Raw genomic sequence first — 21068 nt, 5'->3', positions numbered from 1 at the left:
AACATAAACAATGACGTTAAAAAGGGGGGCAATCTGCTCTTCAAACAATAACAAATGAATGTACCAATCACAGATTGCCCCCTTTCGATAATGTTAATAACCATAGAAATAGAATGACTAGAAAGACAACTTCCACGCAAGACTGCGTCATTCTTTCCCTGTTAATAATGTCTTTGTAGTCTTCTAGTAATCCAGAGAAAGATTGGGACCTCGCCAACACCGCGTCCCAATTGTCTGTCCTTTATCCTGAAGTGTGCAGTTGTGCACTCCTCCCCCATGCATTTAAAATAAGTGGATGGATGAAAGCCTGCGCTTTAGAGTATTCACCATGAGTCCTACACCAGTCCTCTTTCAAATCTAGGGAAGCCAAGTGAACTAGTCAAACTGCACAAGGAGCAGAAGACGGGTCAGAGGTTAGAAGATGTGCTTAAGGTGCTTGACGCCGTACGTCTTGAAGAAGACCAGGAGGATGAGAGTCCACAGACCCAGGATGAAACCATCTGGAGGATGCCAGTCCCTCTGCTTCGGTTTCTACAGGACGGGAGACAGACATCTTGGTACATATGCAGAAATACATCAAAATGTGATGTCGTACAATATAGAAAACAGGTAAAAAATAAATAAACACATTCTTCTTAATTGTACGGCCATAATCAATAAGTAGTTAACATACCCCTATTGGAATCCACTTGGCATACAAGTTAAAGAAGCATAATAAAACAGTGTGTTTATAGGGTATCTGGTACCGGGTCGAACCCACTTTTGCCTCCAGAATATCCTGAATTCTTTGTATTATGGAAACCTTGTTCAGTTGGTATCAAGGGACCTAAGGTGTGCCACACCGTTACACCACCGCCACCAGCCTATACCGTTGACACCAGGCAGGATGGGGACATGGAGTCATGCTGCTTACGCCAAATCCTGACTCTGCCATCAGCATGACCACAACAGGAACTAGGATTTGTTCTTAACAGTGTTCAACAGTGAATGAATATTTCCAAGACAAACAGGTAGACAATAAACAAACTAAATAAACAGGCTTATCCTGTATCATCTATAGGTCTTACAGGCTGCTGGGGGGTGTACCTGGCACAAACAGCCACCATCACCACACCCAATCTACCCAGAACCCCCCCAAACAGCCACTATCATCAAACCCAATCTACCCAGAAACCCACCAAACAGCCACTATCATCAAACCCAAATCTACCCAGAACCCCCCCAAACAGCCACTATCACCAAACCTACACAGAAACCCCCCAAACAGCCACTATCACCAAACCCAATCTACCAAGAAACACCCAAACAGCCACTACCACCAAACCTATCTACCCAGAAACCCCCAAACAGCCACTATCACCAAACCCAATCTACCCAGAAACCCCCAAACAGGCGCTTATATCCTCTAAGCCAATCTCTGGCACATCCAATGACAAGTAACCACATAACTGGTCTACAAATATCATAATTACCTTATTACATACATTCTGTCTACAACGAACCAGACCATTTCCCTGTGCACTTTCAAATTGGGCACAAACATTAAACATCAATTCTTACATTAACGGAACCTGGAGAATGGCTGACAAGCCAGTAACATATAGAGGTGAGATCCTGGCTGACAAGCCAGTAACATATAGAGGTGAGGTCCTGACTGACAAGCCAGTAACACATAGAGGTGGGATCCTGGCTGACAAACCAGTAACATATAGAGGTGAGGTCCTGGCTGACAAGCCAGTAACATATAGAGGTGAGGTCCGGGCTGACAAGCCAGTAACATATAGAGGTGAGGTCCTGACTGACAAGCCAGTAACATATAGAGGTGAGGTCCTGGCTGACAAGCCAGTAACATATAAAGGTGAGGTCCTGGCTGACAAGCCAGTAACATATAAAGGTGAGGTCCTGGCTGACAAGCCAGTAACATATAGAGGTGAGGTCCTGGCTGACAAGCCAGTAACATATAGAGGTGAGGTCCTGGCTGACAAGCCAGTAACATATAGAGGTGAGATCCTGGCTGACAAGCCAGTAACATATAGAGGTGAGGTCCTGGCTGACAAGCCAGTAACATATAGAGGTGAGATCCTGGCTGACAAGCCAGTAACATATAGATTGAGGTCCTAATATAGCGGGGCAGTATCACAGGACCTATAGAATAATATAGTGGGGCAGTATCATGCTAACACAGGAACTATAGAATAATATAGTGGGGCAGTATCATGCTAACTGCTAACACAGGAACTATAGAATAATATAGTGGGGCAGTATCATGCTAACTGCTAACACAGGAACTATAGAATAATAGTGGCGCAGTATCATGCTAACTGCTAACACAGGAACTATAGAATAATATAGTGGGGCAGTATCATGCTAACTGCTAACACAGGAACTACAGAATAATATAGTGGCGCAGTATCAGCTAACTGCTAACACAGGAACTATAGAATAATATAGTGGGGCAGTATCATGCTAACTGCTAACACAGGAACTATAGAATAATATAGTGGGGCAGTATCATGCTAACTGCTAACACAGGAACTATAGAATAATATAGTGGGGCAGTATCATGCTAACTGCTAACACAGGAACTATAGAATAATATAGTGGGGCAGTATCATGCTAACTGCTAACACAGGAACTATAGAATAATTAGTCGCAGTATCATGCTAACTGCTAACACAGGAACTATAGAATAATATAGTGGGGGCAGTATCATGCTAACTGCTAACACGGGGAACATATAGAATAATATAGTGGGGCAGTTTCATGCTAACTGCTAACACGGGAACTATAGAATAATATAGTGGCGCAGTATCATGCTAACTGCTAACACAGGAACATATAGAATAATATAGTGGGGGCAGTATCATGCTAACTGCTAACACAGGAACATATAGAATAATATAGTGGCGCAGTATCATGCTAACTGCTAACACAGGAACTATAGAATAATATAGTGGGGCAGTATCATGCTAACTGCTAACACAGGAACTATAGAATAATATAGTGGGGGCAGTATCATGCTAACTGCTAACACAGGAACATAAGAATAATATAGTGGGGCAGTATCATGCTAACTGCTAACACAGGAACTATAGAATAATATAGTGGGGCAGTATCATGCTAACTGCTAACACAGGAACTATAGAATAATATAGTGGGGGCAGTATCATGCTAACTGCTAACACAGGAACTATAGAATAATATAGTGGGGGCAGTATCATGCTAACTGCTAACACAGGAACTATAGTGTCTCACCTGGTGTATAATCTCAGCCACTGGTAGTTGGTCCACGTATGACTGGCTCTCTGTCTTCAGCTCACTTACTGGTCTGATAAGACAAACACAAAACATTAGACCACACACACACACACACACACACACACACACACACACACACACACACACCCCACATTAGACTACACACACACACACCCCACATTACACTACACACACACCATTAGAGAGACAGACTAGTCTGGTACACAACACTATAAAAACGGAAGTGGTTGGTTGGCACAGCATTATATTTAATGATGGGCTGTCAGCTGTGTTATTGTTATGTTGGACACTGTGTGTATATAAAGCCTCCAGCCTGTTGAACACTGTGTGTATATAAAGCCTCCAGCATGTTGAACACTGTGTGTATAAAGCCTCCAGCCTGTTGAACACTGTGTGTATAAAGCCTCCAGCCTGTTGAACACTGTGTGTGTATTAAGCCTCCAGCCTGTGTGTATTATATATTTTATTATTTTTACCCTTATTTAAGTAGGCAAGTCAGTTCAGAACAAATTCTTATTTTCAATGACGGCCTACTGGGGAACAGTGGGTTAACTGCCTTGTTCAGGGGCAGAATGACAGATTTTTACCTTGTCAGCTTGGGGATTCGATCTAGCAACCTTTCGGTTACTAGTCCAACGCTCTAACCACTAGGCTACCTGCCGCCCAATGAGGTGCAGGCTTCTTACTGTGACTGAGCATTACCCTGAACTTCTCCAATATGCTCTCAGACAACCCTAAGAGTGATGCAAGGGCAGAAACCTCCAGTCAAATCAAACTTTTATTGGTCACATATACATATGCAGGCGTTATCGTAGATGCAGCTAAATGCTTGTGTTTCTAGCTCCAACAGTAATACCTAGCTAAATGCTTGTGTTTCTAGCTCCAACAGTGCAGTAATACCTAGCTAAATGCTTGTGTTTCTTGCTCCAACAGTAATACCCAGCTAAATGCTTGTGTTTCTAGCTCCAACAGTAATACCTAGCTAAATGCTTGTGTTTCTAGCTCCAACAGTGCAGTAATACCCAGCTAAATGCTTGTGTTTCTAGCTCCAACAGTAATACTCAGCTAAATGCTTGTGTTCCCAGCTCCAACAGTAATACCTAGCTAAATGCTTGTGTTTCTAGCTCCAACAGTGCAGTAATACCTAGCTAAATGCTTGTGTTACTAGCTCCAACAGTAATACCTAGCTAAATGCTTGTGTTTCTAGCTCCAACAGTGCAGTAATACCCAGCTAAATGCTTGTGTTTCTAGCTCCAACAGTAATACCCAGCTAAATGCTTGTGTTTCTAGCTCCAACAGCGCAGTAAAACCTAGCTTAATATACCACAGCTAAGGGCTGTTCTTAGTCACGACGCAATGCAGAGTGCCTGGATACAGCCTTTAGCCGTGGTATATTGGCCATAATATACCACAAACCCCAAAGGTGCCTTATTGCTAATTACAAACTGGTAACCAACATAATGAGAAATGTACAAATAAATGTTTTGTCATACCCGTGGTATACTGATCTGATATACTACCGCTGTCAGCCAATCAGCTGTCAGGGCTCGAACGACCCAGTTCATAAAGTATAACATTCTATAGGTTGCAAGAGTTTTGTATAATAATTTCAATTGAAAAACTGTAAAAGTGGCTCTATTTATTACTGTGGCTCCTTTAAAATCAGTCAAATTAATTTAAAAAAAATGATCTTGCTTTCTTTTAACCTTTGGTTGTAGAGGACAGTACAGTCAATTCTTCCCGCTAACATAGGATGTGTGAAGTGACTTTACTCCAACAACAATAACAGGAAATCTTACCTTTCCACAGCCAGATGCACCATGGGAGCTGTCAGGTTGATGGTTTCCACGGTGATCTCTACTTTGCGTACACTGCCAAAGAAGTCGGTGATGAGGACGTTACCGGGTCCCGGAGGAAAAGGTCTGTACGGTGGCCCGGAGTGGACACACACTGACTCTTAGGACACACCTTAAACTGGAATACACATCGACTATTAGGACACACCTTAAACTGGAACACAAACAAATCTTTATTAAACCCAACTCAAGGAGGTTTTTTACAGCAGGGTTCTCTAAACACGGTCCGTCCGTCCGTCCGTCCCTTCTGGCCCATGGAGACTAATCCATAGTATTGATCATTAATACCCCCTTCTGGCCCTGGGGAGACTAATCCATAGTATTGATCATTAATACCCCCCTTCTGGCCCAGGGAGACTAATCCATAGTATTGATCATTAATACCCCCTTCTGGCCCAGGGAGACTATTCCATAGTATTGATCATTAATACCCCCCTTCTGGCCCAGGGAGACTAATCCATAGTATTGATCATTAATACTGCCCTTCTGGCCCAGGGAGACTAATCCATAGTATTGATCATTAATACCCCCTTCTGGCCCAGGGAGACTAATCCATAGTATTGATCATTAATACACCCCTTCTGGCCCAGGGAGACTATTCCATAGTATTGATCGTTAATACCCCCTTCTGGCCCAGGGAGACTAATCCATAGAATTGATCGATTAATACCCCCCTTCTGGCCCAGGGAGACTAATCCATAGTATTGATCATTAATACCCCCTTCTGGCCCAGGGAGACTAATCCATAGTATTGATCATTAATACTGCCCTTCTGGCCCAGGGGAGACTAATCCATAGTATTGATCGTTAATACCCCCCTTCTGGCCCAGGGAGACTAATCCATAGTATTGATTATTAATACCCCCCCTTCTGGCCCAGGGAGACTAATCCATAGTATTGATCGTTAATACTGCCCTTCTGGCCCAGGGAGACTAATCCATAGTATTGATCATTAATACTGCCCTTCTGGCCCAGGGAGACTAATCCATAGTATTGATCGTTAATACCCCCTTCTGGCCCAGGGAGACTAATCCATAGTATTGATCATTAATACCCCCCTTCTGGCCCAGGGAGACTAATCCATAGTATTGATCGTTAATACCCCCCTTCTGGCCCAGGGAGACTAATCCATAGTATTGATCGTTAATACCCCCCTTCTGGCCCAGGGAGACTAATCCATAGTATTGATCGTTAATACTGCCCTTCTGGCCCAGGGAGACTAATCCATAGTATTGATCGTTAATACCCCCCTTCTGGCCCAGGGAGACTAATCCATAGTATTGATCATTAATACTGCCCTTCTGACCCAGGGAGACTAATACATAGTATTGATCGTTAATACCACAAACAAAATCTAGAACAAAGAGACAGGGCAGCTTCACAAACCACAAAGATTGGTGGAAATAATATGCATTAGTGGGAAGGTGATCCATCGGAGGGGGGCAGTAGAACCCCTAGGGGGAGGGAGGGGGGCAGTAGAACCCCGAGGGGGAGGGAGGGTGGTAGTACCCCTAGGGGGAGGGAGGGGGGCAGTAGAACCCCGAGGGGGAGGGAGGGGGGCAGTAGAACCCCTAGGGGGAGGGAGGGTGGTAGTACCCCCTAGGGGAGGGGGGCAGTAGAACCCCTAGGGGGAGGGAGGGTGATCCATAGGAGGGGGGGCAGTAGAACCCCTAGGGGGAGGGAGGGGGCAGTAGAACCCCTAGGGGGAGGGAGGGTGATGCCTCTCAAATGGAACCCTATTCCCTATACGACGCACTACTAATGACCAGGGCCCCATGTGAGACACGCCCCGTCTCTCTCCCCCGTCAGGTCTCAAGACGCCCCATCTCTCTCCCCCGTCAGGTCTCAAGACGCCCCGTCTCTCTCCCCCGTCAGGTCTCAAGATGAAGGGAGGAAGAGTACAGAACAGAACAGAGCCCAAAGCTGTGAGGTCCGGCCCCGTCCGTCCCTCCCGTCCGTACCTCCTGTCCGGCTTGGCGATGATAGGGGCAGCAACCTTAAAGAAGGGTCTATAACATCTAACCCAGATGTTTTTTGGGGTCAAGTTTAAGGAGCTCCTTTAGCACCTCGGAATCAGTGACCGCCTGCAGGGAGAAACTTTGTAGCGGGGCAGGGGAAAAAGCGGGAGGAGCATTGGGGATTGTCGCATTAGAAGGGCTGGGAGATGAGGAAATGTTGGAGAGTCAAATAGGAATCCAGACTTAATGAAGTGGTGATTAAAGAGCTCAGCCATGTGCTTCTTGTCAGTAACAATCACATCAACATTAAGGGACATGGGCAGCTGTGAGGAGGAGGGTTTATTCTCCAGTTCTTTAACTGTTTTCCAGAACTTCTTGTGGTTAGACCCACAGAGAGAGAACTGCTCCTTAAAGTAACTAACTTGGCCTTCCGGATAGCCTGAGTACACTGATCTCATTTGCCTGAACGAGAGCCAGTCAGCCTGAGTATGCGTGTGCCGAGCCTTTCGCCAAATGGAATTCTTGAGGTGGAGTAACTCTGCAAGGTCACGGGTCGAACCAGGGGCTGAACCTGTTTTTAATTCTCATTTTCTTTATGGGGCGTGTTTGTTAACAATACCACTGAAAATATTAAAAATAAGGTCCAAGTGTCCTCGACAGAGGGGATCAAGCTGACTCTATACCATTTTACAGAGGCCAGTTCATGAAGGAAGTTTTTAAGTTGAAAGTTTTTTAAGCAAGCGTCTGACCAATCAGGACAGGTCGTTTCACTGAGCAGCCATTAAGAACACAAGCTGTAAAACAGTTATCACTAAGGTCATTACAGAAAACACCAGACTGATACCTATCAGGATTATTTATGAGGATAACATCGAGGAGAATATCCCTTTTCTGGGTGTTTGGAGTCATTCCTTGTGGGATTGGTGATAATCTGAGAAAGATTTCGGGAGTCCCATTGCTTTAGGACTTGGTCAGGTGGTTTAAGCATGTCCCAGTTTAGGTCACCTAGCAGGACAAATTCAGACTTAGTGTAAGGGGCCAGGAGAGAGCTTAGGGCAGGTAGGGTACAGGCCGGTGCTGATGGAGGACGATAGCACCCAGCAACAGTCAACGAAGAGCTATTTGAAAGTTTAATGCTTAAAACCAGAAAATCAAATTGTTTGGGGACAGACTTGGTGGAGACAACCGAGCACTGAAGGTGATCGTTGGTAAAGATTGCCACTCCACCACCTTTGGAAGATCTGTCTTGCCGAAAAGGACTAACCCCACCTTTACCCCCTTTAAGACTAACCCCACCGTTACCCCCTTTAGGACTAACCCCACCGTTACCCCTTTAGGACTAACCCCAGCTTCACCCCTTAGGACTAACCCCAGCTTCACCCCCTTTAGGACTAACCCCAGCTTCACCCCCTTTAGGACTAACCCCAGCTTCACCCCCTTTAGGACTAACCCCAGCTTCACCCCCCTTTAGGACTAACCCCAGCTTCACCCCTTTAGGACTAACCCCAGCTTTACCCCTTTAGGACTAACCCCACCTTTACCCCCTTTAGGACTAACCCCACCTTTACCCCTTTAGGACTAACCCCACAACGAAGAGAAAGGCCGAAGGAGAAGTAGAGAGCGTCGCGAGAGACTCACCAGATCATTCATGTTAGCGGTGCTAGCAGGGTGAATATCCTCTAGAAACTCCAACAGGTAGAATGTATACCTGTCCATCAGATGGACCCCGATAGCCAGGTCTGGCTGGTGCTGGAATAACAGAACAATAAATACTGTTTAATACGTAGGAACTCTTATCGAATCTAAATGTATTGAGAAAGCCCTTTTAACATCAGCAGATTATACAGAAACCCAGCCTAAAACCCCAAACAGCAAGCAATGCAGATGTAGAAGCACGGTGGCTAGGAAAAACGACCTAGAAAGGCCAAAACCTACGAAGAAACCTAGAGAGGAACCAGGCTATGAGGGGTGTGCTGTACAGAAACCCAGCCTAAAACCCCAAACACCAAGCAATGCAGATGTAGAAGCACGGTGGCTAGGAAAAACTCCCTAGAATGGCAGGAACCTAAGAAGAAACCTAGAGAGGAACCAGGCTGGCCAGGAGGGGTGGCCAGTCCTCTTCTGGCTGTGCCGGGTGGAGATTATAACAGAGTACATGGCCATTAAGGCCAGATCGTTCTTCAAGACGTTCAATGATAATCACAGTGGTTATAGGTAAAGTGGTTGTATGGAGACTGGGTCGGAGCGAAGGATTGTTAACACTTTACTTTACAGAGTACAACACGAAGCTACTACCATGTCAACACCATAGAGGACAACACAAAGCTACTACCATGTCAACACCACCATAGAGAACAACAGAGCTACTACCATGTCAACACCATAGAGGACAACACAGAGCTACTACCATGTCACCACCATAGAGGACAACACAGAGCTACTACCATGTCACCACCATAGAGGACAACACAGAGCTACTAACATGTCAACACCATAGAGGACAACACAGAGCTACTACCACGTCACCACCACCATAGAGGACAACACAGAGCTACTACCACGTCACCACCACCATAGAGGACAACACAGAGCTACTACCACGTCACCACCACCATAGAGGACAACACAGAGCTACTACCACGTCAACACCACCATAGAGGACAACACAGAGCTACTACCACGTCAACACCACCATAGAGGACAACACAGAGCTACTACCACGTCAACACCACCATAGAGGACAACACAGAGCTACTACCATGTCAACCACCATAGAGGACAACACAGAGCTACTACCATGTCAACACCATAGAGGACAACACAGAGCTACTACCATGTCAACACCATAGAGGACAACACAGAGCTACTACCATGTCACCACCATAGAGGACAACACAGAGCTACTACCATGTCAACACCATAGAGGACAACACAGAGCTACTACCACGTCACCACCACCATAGAGGACAACACAGAGCTACTACCACGTCAACACCACCATAGAGAACAACACAGAGCTACTACCACGTCAATACCACCATAGAGGACAACAGAGAGCTACTACCACGTCAATACCACCATAGAGGACAACACAGAGCTACTACCACGTCAACACCACCATAGAGGACAACACAGAGCTACTACCACGTCACCACCATAGAGGACAACACAGAGCTACTACCATGTCAACACCACCATAGAGGACAACACAGAGCTACTACCATGTATACACCATAGAGGACAACACAGAGCTACTACCATGTCACCACTATAGAGGACAACACAGAGCTACTACCATGTCAACACCATAGAGGACAACACGGAGCTACTACCATGTCAACACCATAGAGGACAACACAGAGCTACTACCATGTCAATACCATAGAGGACAACACAGAGCTACTACCATGTCAACACCACCATAGAGGACAACACAGAGCTACTACCATGTCAACACCATAGAGGACAACACAGAGCTACTACCATGTCAACACCACCACAGAGGACAAACACAGAGCTACTACCATGTCAACACCACCACAGAGGACAACACAGAGATACTACCATGTCAACACCACCACAGAGGACAACACAGAGCTACTACCATGTCAACACCACCACAGAGGACAACACAGAGCTACTACCATGTCAACACCACCACAGAGGACAACACAGAGCTACTACCATGTCAACACCACCATAGAGGACAACACAGAGCTACTACCATGTCAACACCACCATAGAGGACAACACAGAGCTACTACCATGTCAACACCACCATAGAGGACAACACAGAGCTACTACCATGTCAACACCACCACAGAGGACAACACAGAGCTACTACCATGTCAACACCACCACAGAGGACAACACAGAGCTACTACCATGTCAACACCACCACAGAGGACAACACAGAGCTACTACCATGTCAACACCACCACAGAGGACAACACAGAGCTACTACCATGTCAACACCACCACAGAGGACAACACAGAGCTACTACCATGTCAACGCCACCACAGAGGACAACACAGAGCTACTACCACGTCAATACCACCATAGAGGACAACACAGAGCTACTACCACGTCAACACCACCATAGAGGACAACACAGAGCTACTACCACGTCACCACCATAGAGGACAACACAGAGCTACTACCATGTCAACACCACCATAGAGGACAACACAGAGCTACTACCATGTCAACACCATAGAGGACAACACAGAGCTACTACCATGTCAACACCACCACAGAGGACAACAGAGCTACTACCATGTCAACACCACCACAGAGGACAACACAGAGATACTACCATGTCAACACCACCACAGAGGACAACACAGAGCTACTACCATGTCAACACCACCACAGAGGGCAACACAGAGCTACTACCATGTCAACACCACCACAGAGGACAACACAGAGCTACTACCATGTCAACACCACCACAGAGGACAACACAGAGCTACTACCATGTCAACACCACCATAGAGGACAACACAGAGCTACTACCATGTCAACACCACCATAGAGGACAACACAGAGCTACTACCATGTCAACACCACCATAGAGGACAACACAGAGCTACTACCATGTCAACACCACCACAGAGGACAACACAGAGCTACTACCATGTCAACACCACCACAGAGGACAACACAGAGCTACTACCATGTCAACACCACCATAGAGGACAACACAGAGCTACTACCATGTCAACACCATTATAGAGGACAACACAGAGCTACTACCATGTCAACACCATTATAGAGGACAACACAGAGCTACTACCATGTCAACACCATTATAGAGGACAACACAGAGCTACTACCATATCAACACCATAGAGGACAACACAGAGCTACTACCATGTCAACACCACCATAGAGGACAACACAGAGCTACTACCATGTCAACACCACCATAGAGGACAACACAGAGCTACTACCATGTCAACACCATAGAGGACAACACAGAGCTACTACCATGTCAACACCATAGAGGACAACACAGAGCTACTACCATGTCACCACCATAGAGGACAACACAGAGCTACTACCATGTCAACACCATAGAGGACAACACAGAGCTACTACCACGTCACCACCACCATAGAGGACAACACAGAGCTACTACCACGTCAACACCACCATAGAGAACAACACAGAGCTACTACCACGTCAATACCACCATAGAGGACAACAGAGAGCTACTACCACGTCAATACCACCATAGAGGACAACACAGAGCTACTACCACGTCAACACCACCATAGAGGACAACACAGAGCTACTACCACGTCACCACCATAGAGGACAACACAGAGCTACTACCATGTCAACACCACCATAGAGGACAACACAGAGCTACTACCATGTCACCACTATAGAGGACAACACAGAGCTACTACCATGTCACCACCATAGAGGACAACACGGAGCTACTACCATTTCAACACCATAGAGGACAACACAGAGCTACTACCATGTCAATACCATAGAGGACAACACAGAGCTACTACCATGTCAACACCACCATAGAGGACAACACAGAGCTACTACCATGTCAACACCATAGAGGACAACACAGAGCTACTACCATGTCAACACCACCACAGAGGACAACACAGAGCTACTACCATGTCAACACCACCACAGAGGACAACACAGAGATACTACCATGTCAACACCACCACAGAGGACAACACAGAGCTACTACCATGTCAACACCACCACAGAGGACAACACAGAGCTACTACCATGTCAACACCACCACAGAGGACAACACAGAGCTACTACCATGTCAACACCACCATAGAGGACAACACAGAGCTACTACCATGTCAACACCACCATAGAGGACAACACAGAGCTACTACCATGTCAACACCACCATAGAGGACAACACAGAGCTACTACCATGTCAACACCACCACAGAGGACAACACAGAGCTACTACCATGTCAACACCACCACAGAGGACAACACAGAGCTACTACCATGTCAACACCACCACAGAGGACAACACAGAGCTACTACCATGTCAACACCACCACAGAGGACAACACAGAGCTACTACCATGTCAACACCACCACAGAGGACAACACAGAGCTACTACCATGTCAACGCCACCACAGAGGACAACACAGAGCTACTACCACGTCAATACCACCATAGAGGACAACACAGAGCTACTACCACGTCAACACCACCATAGAGGACAACACAGAGCTACTACCACGTCACCACCATAGAGGACAACACAGAGCTACTACCATGTCAACACCACCATAGAGGACAACACAGAGCTACTACCATGTCAACACCATAGAGGACAACACAGAGCTACTACCATGTCAACACCACCACAGAGGACAACAGAGCTACTACCATGTCAACACCACCACAGAGGACAACACAGAGATACTACCATGTCAACACCACCACAGAGGACAACACAGAGCTACTACCATGTCAACACCACCACAGAGGACAACACAGAGCTACTACCATGTCAACACCACCACAGAGGACAACACAGAGCTACTACCATGTCAACACCACCACAGAGGACAACACAGAGCTACTACCATGTCAACACCACCACAGAGGACAACACAGAGCTACTACCATGTCAACACCACCATAGAGGACAACACAGAGCTACTACCATGTCAACACCACCATAGAGGACAACACAGAGCTACTACCATGTCAACACCACCGCAGAGGACAACACAGAGCTACTACCATGTCAACACCACCACAGAGGACAACACAGAGCTACTACCATGTCAACACCACCACAGAGGACAACACAGAGCTACTACCATGTCAACACCACCATAGAGGACAACACAGAGCTACTACCATGTCAACACCATTATAGAGGACAACACAGAGCTACTACCATGTCAACACCATTATAGAGGACAACACAGAGCTACTACCATGTCAACACCACTATAGAGGACAACACAGAGCTACTACCATATCAACACCACCACAGAGGACAACACAGAGCTACTACCATGTCAACACCACCACAGAGGACAACACAGAGCTACTACCATGTCAACACCACCATAGAGGACAACACAGAGCTACTACCATGTCAACACCACCATAGAGGACAACACAGAGCTACTACCATGTCAACACCACCATAGAGGACAACACAGAGCTACTACCATGTCACCACCACCATAGAGGACAACACAGAGCTACTACCATGTCACCACCACCATAGAGGACAACACAGAGCTACTACCATGTCAACACCACCAGAGGACAACACGGCGCTACTACCATGTCAACACCATAGAGGACAACACAGAGCTACTACCATGTCAACACCATAGAGGACAACACAGAGCTACTACCATGTCAACACCATAGAGGACAACACAGAGCTACTACCACGTCAACACCACCATAGAGGACAACACAGAGCTACTACCACGTCAACACCACCATAGAGGACAACACAGAGCTACTACCATGTCAACACCATAGAGGACAACACAGAGCTACTACCATGTCAACACCACCATAGAGGACAACACAGAGCTACTACCATGTCAACAATACCTTACTTATCCTTCTTGACTGGAGGCCAGGTGTGTGTGTGTGTGTGTGTGTGTGTGTGTGTGTTCTGGTTACTTACCGACAGGGAGTCCTCTCCTACTTGACTGGAGGCCAGGGCCATGAGGTTAGGAGAGTAGAATCTCTCATACATGGAGGCTCCCTGACAAGTATCAATGATGAACAGTAGCTCATTGTACCTGTACACACAGACAGACACACGTTAAGATAGTAGAATCTCTCATACATGGAGGCTCTCAGACAAGTATCAATGATGAACAGCAGCTCATTGTACATGTACACACTCCCCTAAGTATATATTTTGACATTGAAGCTAAAAAAAAAGACATTGTCTCTATACTCCAGCATTTTGAATTTGAGATCAAATGTCTTATGAGGCGAAAAAGTTTAGCATTTGGTCCCATATTCCTAGCAGTCAATGATTACATTAAGTTTGTGACTCCACAAAAATTGTTGGATACATTTGCTGTTTGTTTTGGTTGTGTTTTAGATTATTTTGTGCCCAATGGCGTGACCCTGGACAACACCCTGTCGTTCTCCGCTAACATCAAGGCGGTGACCCGATCCTGTAGGTTCATGCTCTACAACATTCGCAGAGTACGACCCTGCCTTACACAGAAATATACACAGAAATATATAAATATCTTTTCATGTTTAAAAAGACAAACTGTTTTAGTGGGGAAAACAACCAGGTTCTATTTTGTATTGTATTGCAGGTCCTAATCCAGGCACTTGTCATCTCCCGTCTGGATTACTGCAATTTGCTGTTGGTGGGGCTCCCTGCCTGTGCCATTAAACCCCTACAACTCATCCAGAACGCCGCAGCCCGTCTGGTGTTCAACCTTCCCAAGTTCTCTCACGTCACCCCGCTCCTCCGCTCTCTCCACTGGCTTCCAGTTGAAGCTCGCATCCGCTACAAGACCATGGTGATTGCCTACGGAGCTGTGAAGGGAACGGCACCTCCATACCTTCAGGCTCTGATCAGGCCCTACACCCAAACAAGGGCACTGCGTTCATCCACCACTGGCCTGCTGGCCCCCCTACCTCTGAGGAAGCACAGTTCCCGCTCAGCCCAGTCAAAACTGTTCGCTGCTCTGGCACCCCAATGGTGGAACAAGCTCCCCTCACGACGCCAGGACAGCGGAGTCAATCACCACCTTCCGGAGACACCTGAAACCCCACCTCTTTAAGGAATACCTAGGATAGGATAAAGTAATCCTTCTAACCCCCCTTAAAAGATTTAGATGCACTATTGTAAAGTGGTTGTTCCACTAGATATCATAAGGTGAATGCACCATTTTGTAAGTCGCTCTGGATAAGAGCGTCTGCTAAATGACTTAAATGTAATGTAATGTAATGTACCCACGTGCCATCTCCTCATTGGTTATACCCACGTGGGTGATTGAAAGACGAACTGTGTTGTCGGTCGTCGTGGTAATACTATGAAAGTTTAGATGCCAATCACCATATAAGTTCAAAGATGAAAAAGCCTGGAAGGAGGAGAGATGACTAGAAACGATTCGGTTGACCGTTTTATGTGTGGATGAATTGTCGGAGTAGAGGACCTTGTGCATTTCAGGTAAAATAACAACTCAATGTTTATATCCCAGGACAAATTAGCAAGCAACAGCAAGCTGGCTAAATAGGACAAATTAGCTAGCAAGTGCAAGCTAACTAGCCATACATATTTAATGCTTTTCGACCTGTCCCCAAATTAATGTAATTGGTTCAGAGTTTGTTTTGATATTTTAACCTGCGTGCCGTGATCGCGTTTGGTGTAGGGGGACAAAATAAATGTATGCACGATGGCGCACGCGCGCAGCCGGTTTGGGTTCCGTGTTATTCTAAAATGGATCAATTTTTTTTAAGTATCCTCATCAAATCTACACAATACCCCATAATGACAAAACAAAACGTTTTTTTTTTTTTATATTTACAAATGCATAATTTACAAAAAAACTGAAATATCACATTTATATAAGTATTCAGACCCTTTATTCAGTATTTGGTTCAAGCACCTTAAGCAATTACAGCCATGAGTCTTCTTGGGTATGACGCTACAAGCTTGGCACACCTGTATTTGGGGAGTTTCTCCCATTCTTCTCTGCAGATCCTCTCAAGCTCTGTCAGGTTGAATGGGGAGCGTCGCTGCACAGCTATTTTCAGGTCTCTCTAGAGATGTTCGATCTGGTTCAAGTCTGGGCTCTGGCTGGGACACTCAAGGACATTCAGAGATTTGTCCTGAAGCCACTCCTGCGTTGTCTTGGCTGTGTGATTAGGGTCCTTGTCCTGTTGGAAGGTGAACCTTCACCCCAGTCTGAGGTCCTGAGCAGGTTTTCGTCAAGGATCTCTCTGTACTTTGCTCTGTTCATCTTTCCCTCGATCCTGACTTGTCTCCGAGTCCCTGCCACTGAAAAACATCCCCACAGCATGATGCTGCCACCACCATGCTTCACCGTAGGGATGGTGCCAGGTTTCCTCCAGACTCGACGCTTGGCATTCAGGCCAAAGAGTTCAATCTTGGTTTCAGCAGACCAGAGAATCTTGTTTCTCATGGTCTGAGAGTCCTTTAGGTGCCTTTTGGCAAACTCCAAGCGGGTTGTCATGCTCTGACATGCACTGTCAACTGTGGGACCTTCATATAGACAGGTGTGAGCCTTTCCAAATCATGTCCAATCAATTTAATTTACCACAGGTGGACTCCAAGTTGTATAAACATCTCAAGGATGATCAATGGAAACAGGATGCACCTGAGTTCAATTTATAGTCTCATAGCAAAGGGTCTGAATACTTATGTAAATAAGGTATTTGTTCTTAATATATTTGCAAACATGTCTAAAAACCTTTTTTCTCTTTGTCATTATGGGGTATTGTGATGTCATCATGGGGTATTGTGTGTAGATTGATAAATGTTTCATCCATTTTAGAATAAGGCTGTAACGTAACAAAATGTGGAAAAAGTCAAGGGGTCTGAATACTTTCTGAATGCACTCTATGTAGGGTTAGAGTGTAAACACAAACACATATTAGCTAATTCATGGCTCATACATGGCTCTGACGCACAGTGAGTAGGGTTACATGGACAGACAGATTAATATAATAGTTTAAAACGTTCACATGCTTTACAAGAAGGAGGATTTCCAATCATCCCGTTAACATGGACACGTCTGAAATCAGGCTACACGATGGAACTTAAATGCAGGAAATCACTAATCAACATCCTACCACATTGACCCTGTTATTTTTGAGAAGCCTATTTGATTCTGAGTTCAGACAAAGTTTCTATGCGAAAACTATTTCCATGGTGAATATTTTCAGTTTTTTTCCGAACTCACTTCAGTCAGGCATAAGAGCGATGTTTAGGCTGCTATCCGCAGGTCAAACACACCGCTGGAATGCACAGCAAGGTGTTTAAATTTCCTAATTTAAAACGACGTGTTTTAATCAGCATATGCTTACTTCAATTTTGACCTGACTCTGCTCATCTTAAAATCGACTGTAAGGTTTTGACATGACTATTGCCATACTCTGCCTCCTGCCATAATCACTTTATTATCGAATGATTAGTGTGCATGTAAATGTACTCATTCATTTCTTTCAGCTGTTGCGCACAATCCTGATAGTTGCCTTGGAGACCAGGAGGAGCTTACAAAATCTCCTTCCTCCAGTTCATCCCTTTCCTCCACCTTGCTCTCCAACCCTCCCTCCTTGCTCACCCGCCTCCCCTCCTAGCTCTCCAACCCCCTCCCCTCCTAGCTCTCCCCCATCCCTCTTTTCAATGGGGAATTGTAATGCAGCATTACTCCATTGAGAGCTACTTATGTCCCCACGTCCTTTATCCCTGGAGTGTGTGTGTGCGTCTTCGTGTGTGTTAAACCTCCTAATGAAAGCACCGCGGGCCAGAAGGGGACAAATCACGGTGACGCTAATTAGACGGATCCAGACTGTATTGAGTGTAATCGGGGCATTAGTCAGCCTGTATTGAGTGTAATCGGGGCATTAGTCAGCCTGTATTGAGTGTAATCGGGGCATTAGACTGTATTGAGTGTAATCGGGGCATTAGACTGTATTGAGTGTAATCGGGGCATTAGTCAGACTGTATTGAGTGTAATCGGGGCATTAGTCAGACTGTATTGAGTGTAATCGGGGCATTAGACTGTATTGAGTGTAATCGGGGCATTAGACTGTATTGAGTGTAATCGGGGCATTAGACTGTATTGAGTGTAATCGGGGCATTAGGCTGTATTGAGTGTAATCAGGGCATTAGACTGTATTGAGTGTAATCGGGGCATTAGTCAGACTGTATTGAGTGTAATCAGGGCATCAGACTGTATTGAGTGTAATCGGGGCATTAGCCTGTATTGAGTGTAATCAGGGCATCAGCCTGTATTGAGTGTAATCGGGGCATCAGCCTGTATTGAGTGTAATCGGGGCATTAGTCAGACTGTATTGAGTGTAATCGGGGCATTAGTCAGACTGTATTGAGTGTAATCGGGGCATTAGTCAGACTGTATTGAGTGTAATCGGGGCATTAGTCAGACTGTATTGAGTGTAATCGGGGCATTAGTCAGACTGTATTGAGTGTAATCGGGGCATTAGACAGACTGTATTGAGTGTAATCGGGGCATTAGACTGTATTGAGTGTAATCAGGGCATTAGTCTGTATTGAGTGTAATCGGGGCATTAGTCAGACTGTATTGAGTGTAATCGGGGCATTAGTCAGACTGTATTGAGTGTAATCGAGGCATTAGCCTGTATTGAGTGTAATCAGGGCATTAGACTGTATTGAGTGTAATCGGGGCATTAGTCAGACTGTATTGAGTGTAATCAGGGCATTAGTCAGACTGTATTGAGTGTAATCAGGGCATCAGACTGTATTGAGTGTAATCGGGGCATTAGTCAGACTGTATTGAGTGTAATCAGGGCATTAGTCAGACTGTATTGAGTGTAATCAGGGCATTAGTCAGACTGTATTGAGTGTAATCAGGGCATTAGTCAGACTGTATTGAGTGTAATCAGGGCATTAGCCTGTATTGAGTGTAATCGGGGCATCAGACTGTATTGAGTGTAATCGGGGCATTAGTCAGACTGTATTGAGTGTAATCAGGGCATTAGTCTGTATTGAGTGTAATCGGGGCATTAGACTGTATTGAGTGTAATCAGGGCATTAGACTGTATTGAGTGTAATCGGGGCATTAGTCTATTGAGTGTAATCGGGGCATTAGTCAGACTGTATTGAGTGTAATCAGGGCATTAGTCAGACTGTATTGAGTGTAATCGGGGCATTAGTCAGACTGTATTGAGTGTAATCGGGCATTAGTCAGACTGTATTGAGTGTATTCAGGGCATTAGTCAGACTGTATTGAGTGTAATCGGGGCATTAGTCAGACTGTATTGAGTGTAATCGGGGCATTAGTCAGACTGTATTGAGTGTAATCGGGGCATTAGTCAGACTGTATTGAGTGTAATCGGGGCATTAGTCAGACTGTATTGAGTGTATTCAGGGCATTAGCCAGACTGTATTGAGTGTATTCAGGGCATTAGCCAGACTGTATTGAGTGTATTCAGGGCATTAGTCAGACTGTATTGAGTGTAATCAGGGCATTAGTCAGACTGTATTGAGTGTAATCGGGGCATTAGTCAGACTGTATTGAGTGTAATCGGGGCATTAGTCAGACTGTATTGAGTGTATTCGGGGCATTAGTCAGACTGTATTGAGTGTAATCAGGGCATTAGCCAGACTGTAGTTGCTGGCGTCACCACGGTTTTATCAAACACTTCCTCCTCTTTCTCTTGACTGACTATGAAGGCGGCCACATGCTTCCCAACCGAAACAGTTCAGTACAGTTCTTCCTCCGATGTTACCCTCTCTGTCCGATGTTCCTCCTGTCCGATGTTACCCTCTCTGTCCGATGTTACCCTCTCTGTCCGATGTTACCCTCTCTGTCCGATGTTACCCTCTCTGTCCGATGTTACCCTCTCTGTCCTCCTCCTCGTCCGATGTTACCCTCTCTGTCCTCTTCCTCCGATGTTACCCTCTATGTCCTCCTCCTCCGATGTTACCCTCTCTGTCCTCCGCCTACGATGTTACCCTCTGTCCTCCTCCTCCGATGTTACCCTCTCTGTCCTCCTCCTCCGATGTTACCCTCTCTGTCCTCCTCCTCCTCGATGTTACCCTCTCGGTCCTCCTCCTCCGATGTTACCCTCTCGGTCCTCCTCCTCCGATGTTGCCCTCTCGGTCCTCCTCCTCCCGATGTTACCCTCTCTGTCCTCCTCCTCCTCCTCCTCTCCTCTCCCCTCCTCTCCTCTCTTCGTCCACATCTGTTACCTCTCCTCCCCCCTTCTCTCCCTTACCTTCTCTGTCC

At 45.9% G+C, this 21068-nt stretch overlaps 1 protein-coding gene across 1 annotated transcript in view; it reads right to left on the bottom strand.

Annotated features, from left to right (window-relative positions):
- Positions 1 to 361: 361 nt before the first annotated feature.
- The window catches only part of pigk (phosphatidylinositol glycan anchor biosynthesis, class K), a 161250-nt gene continuing 140543 nt past the window's right edge, over positions 362 to 21068 (bottom strand). Inside the window, 6 exon segments of the mRNA XM_045694539.1 lie at positions 362 to 531; positions 3256 to 3328; positions 5079 to 5181; positions 5184 to 5253; positions 8732 to 8842; positions 14765 to 14882. Of these exon segments, the coding sequence (XP_045550495.1) occupies positions 415 to 531; positions 3256 to 3328; positions 5079 to 5181; positions 5184 to 5253; positions 8732 to 8842; positions 14765 to 14882 (592 nt within the window). The 3' untranslated portion in view covers positions 362 to 414.

The sequence above is a fragment of the Salmo salar genome, chromosome ssa14, assembly GCF_905237065.1.
Source record: "Salmo salar chromosome ssa14, Ssal_v3.1, whole genome shotgun sequence".
Taxonomy (NCBI): Eukaryota; Metazoa; Chordata; class Actinopteri; order Salmoniformes; family Salmonidae; genus Salmo; species Salmo salar.
The sequence above is the reverse complement of the archived record's forward strand: the minus strand, read 5'-3'. Positions and strand labels throughout refer to the sequence as shown.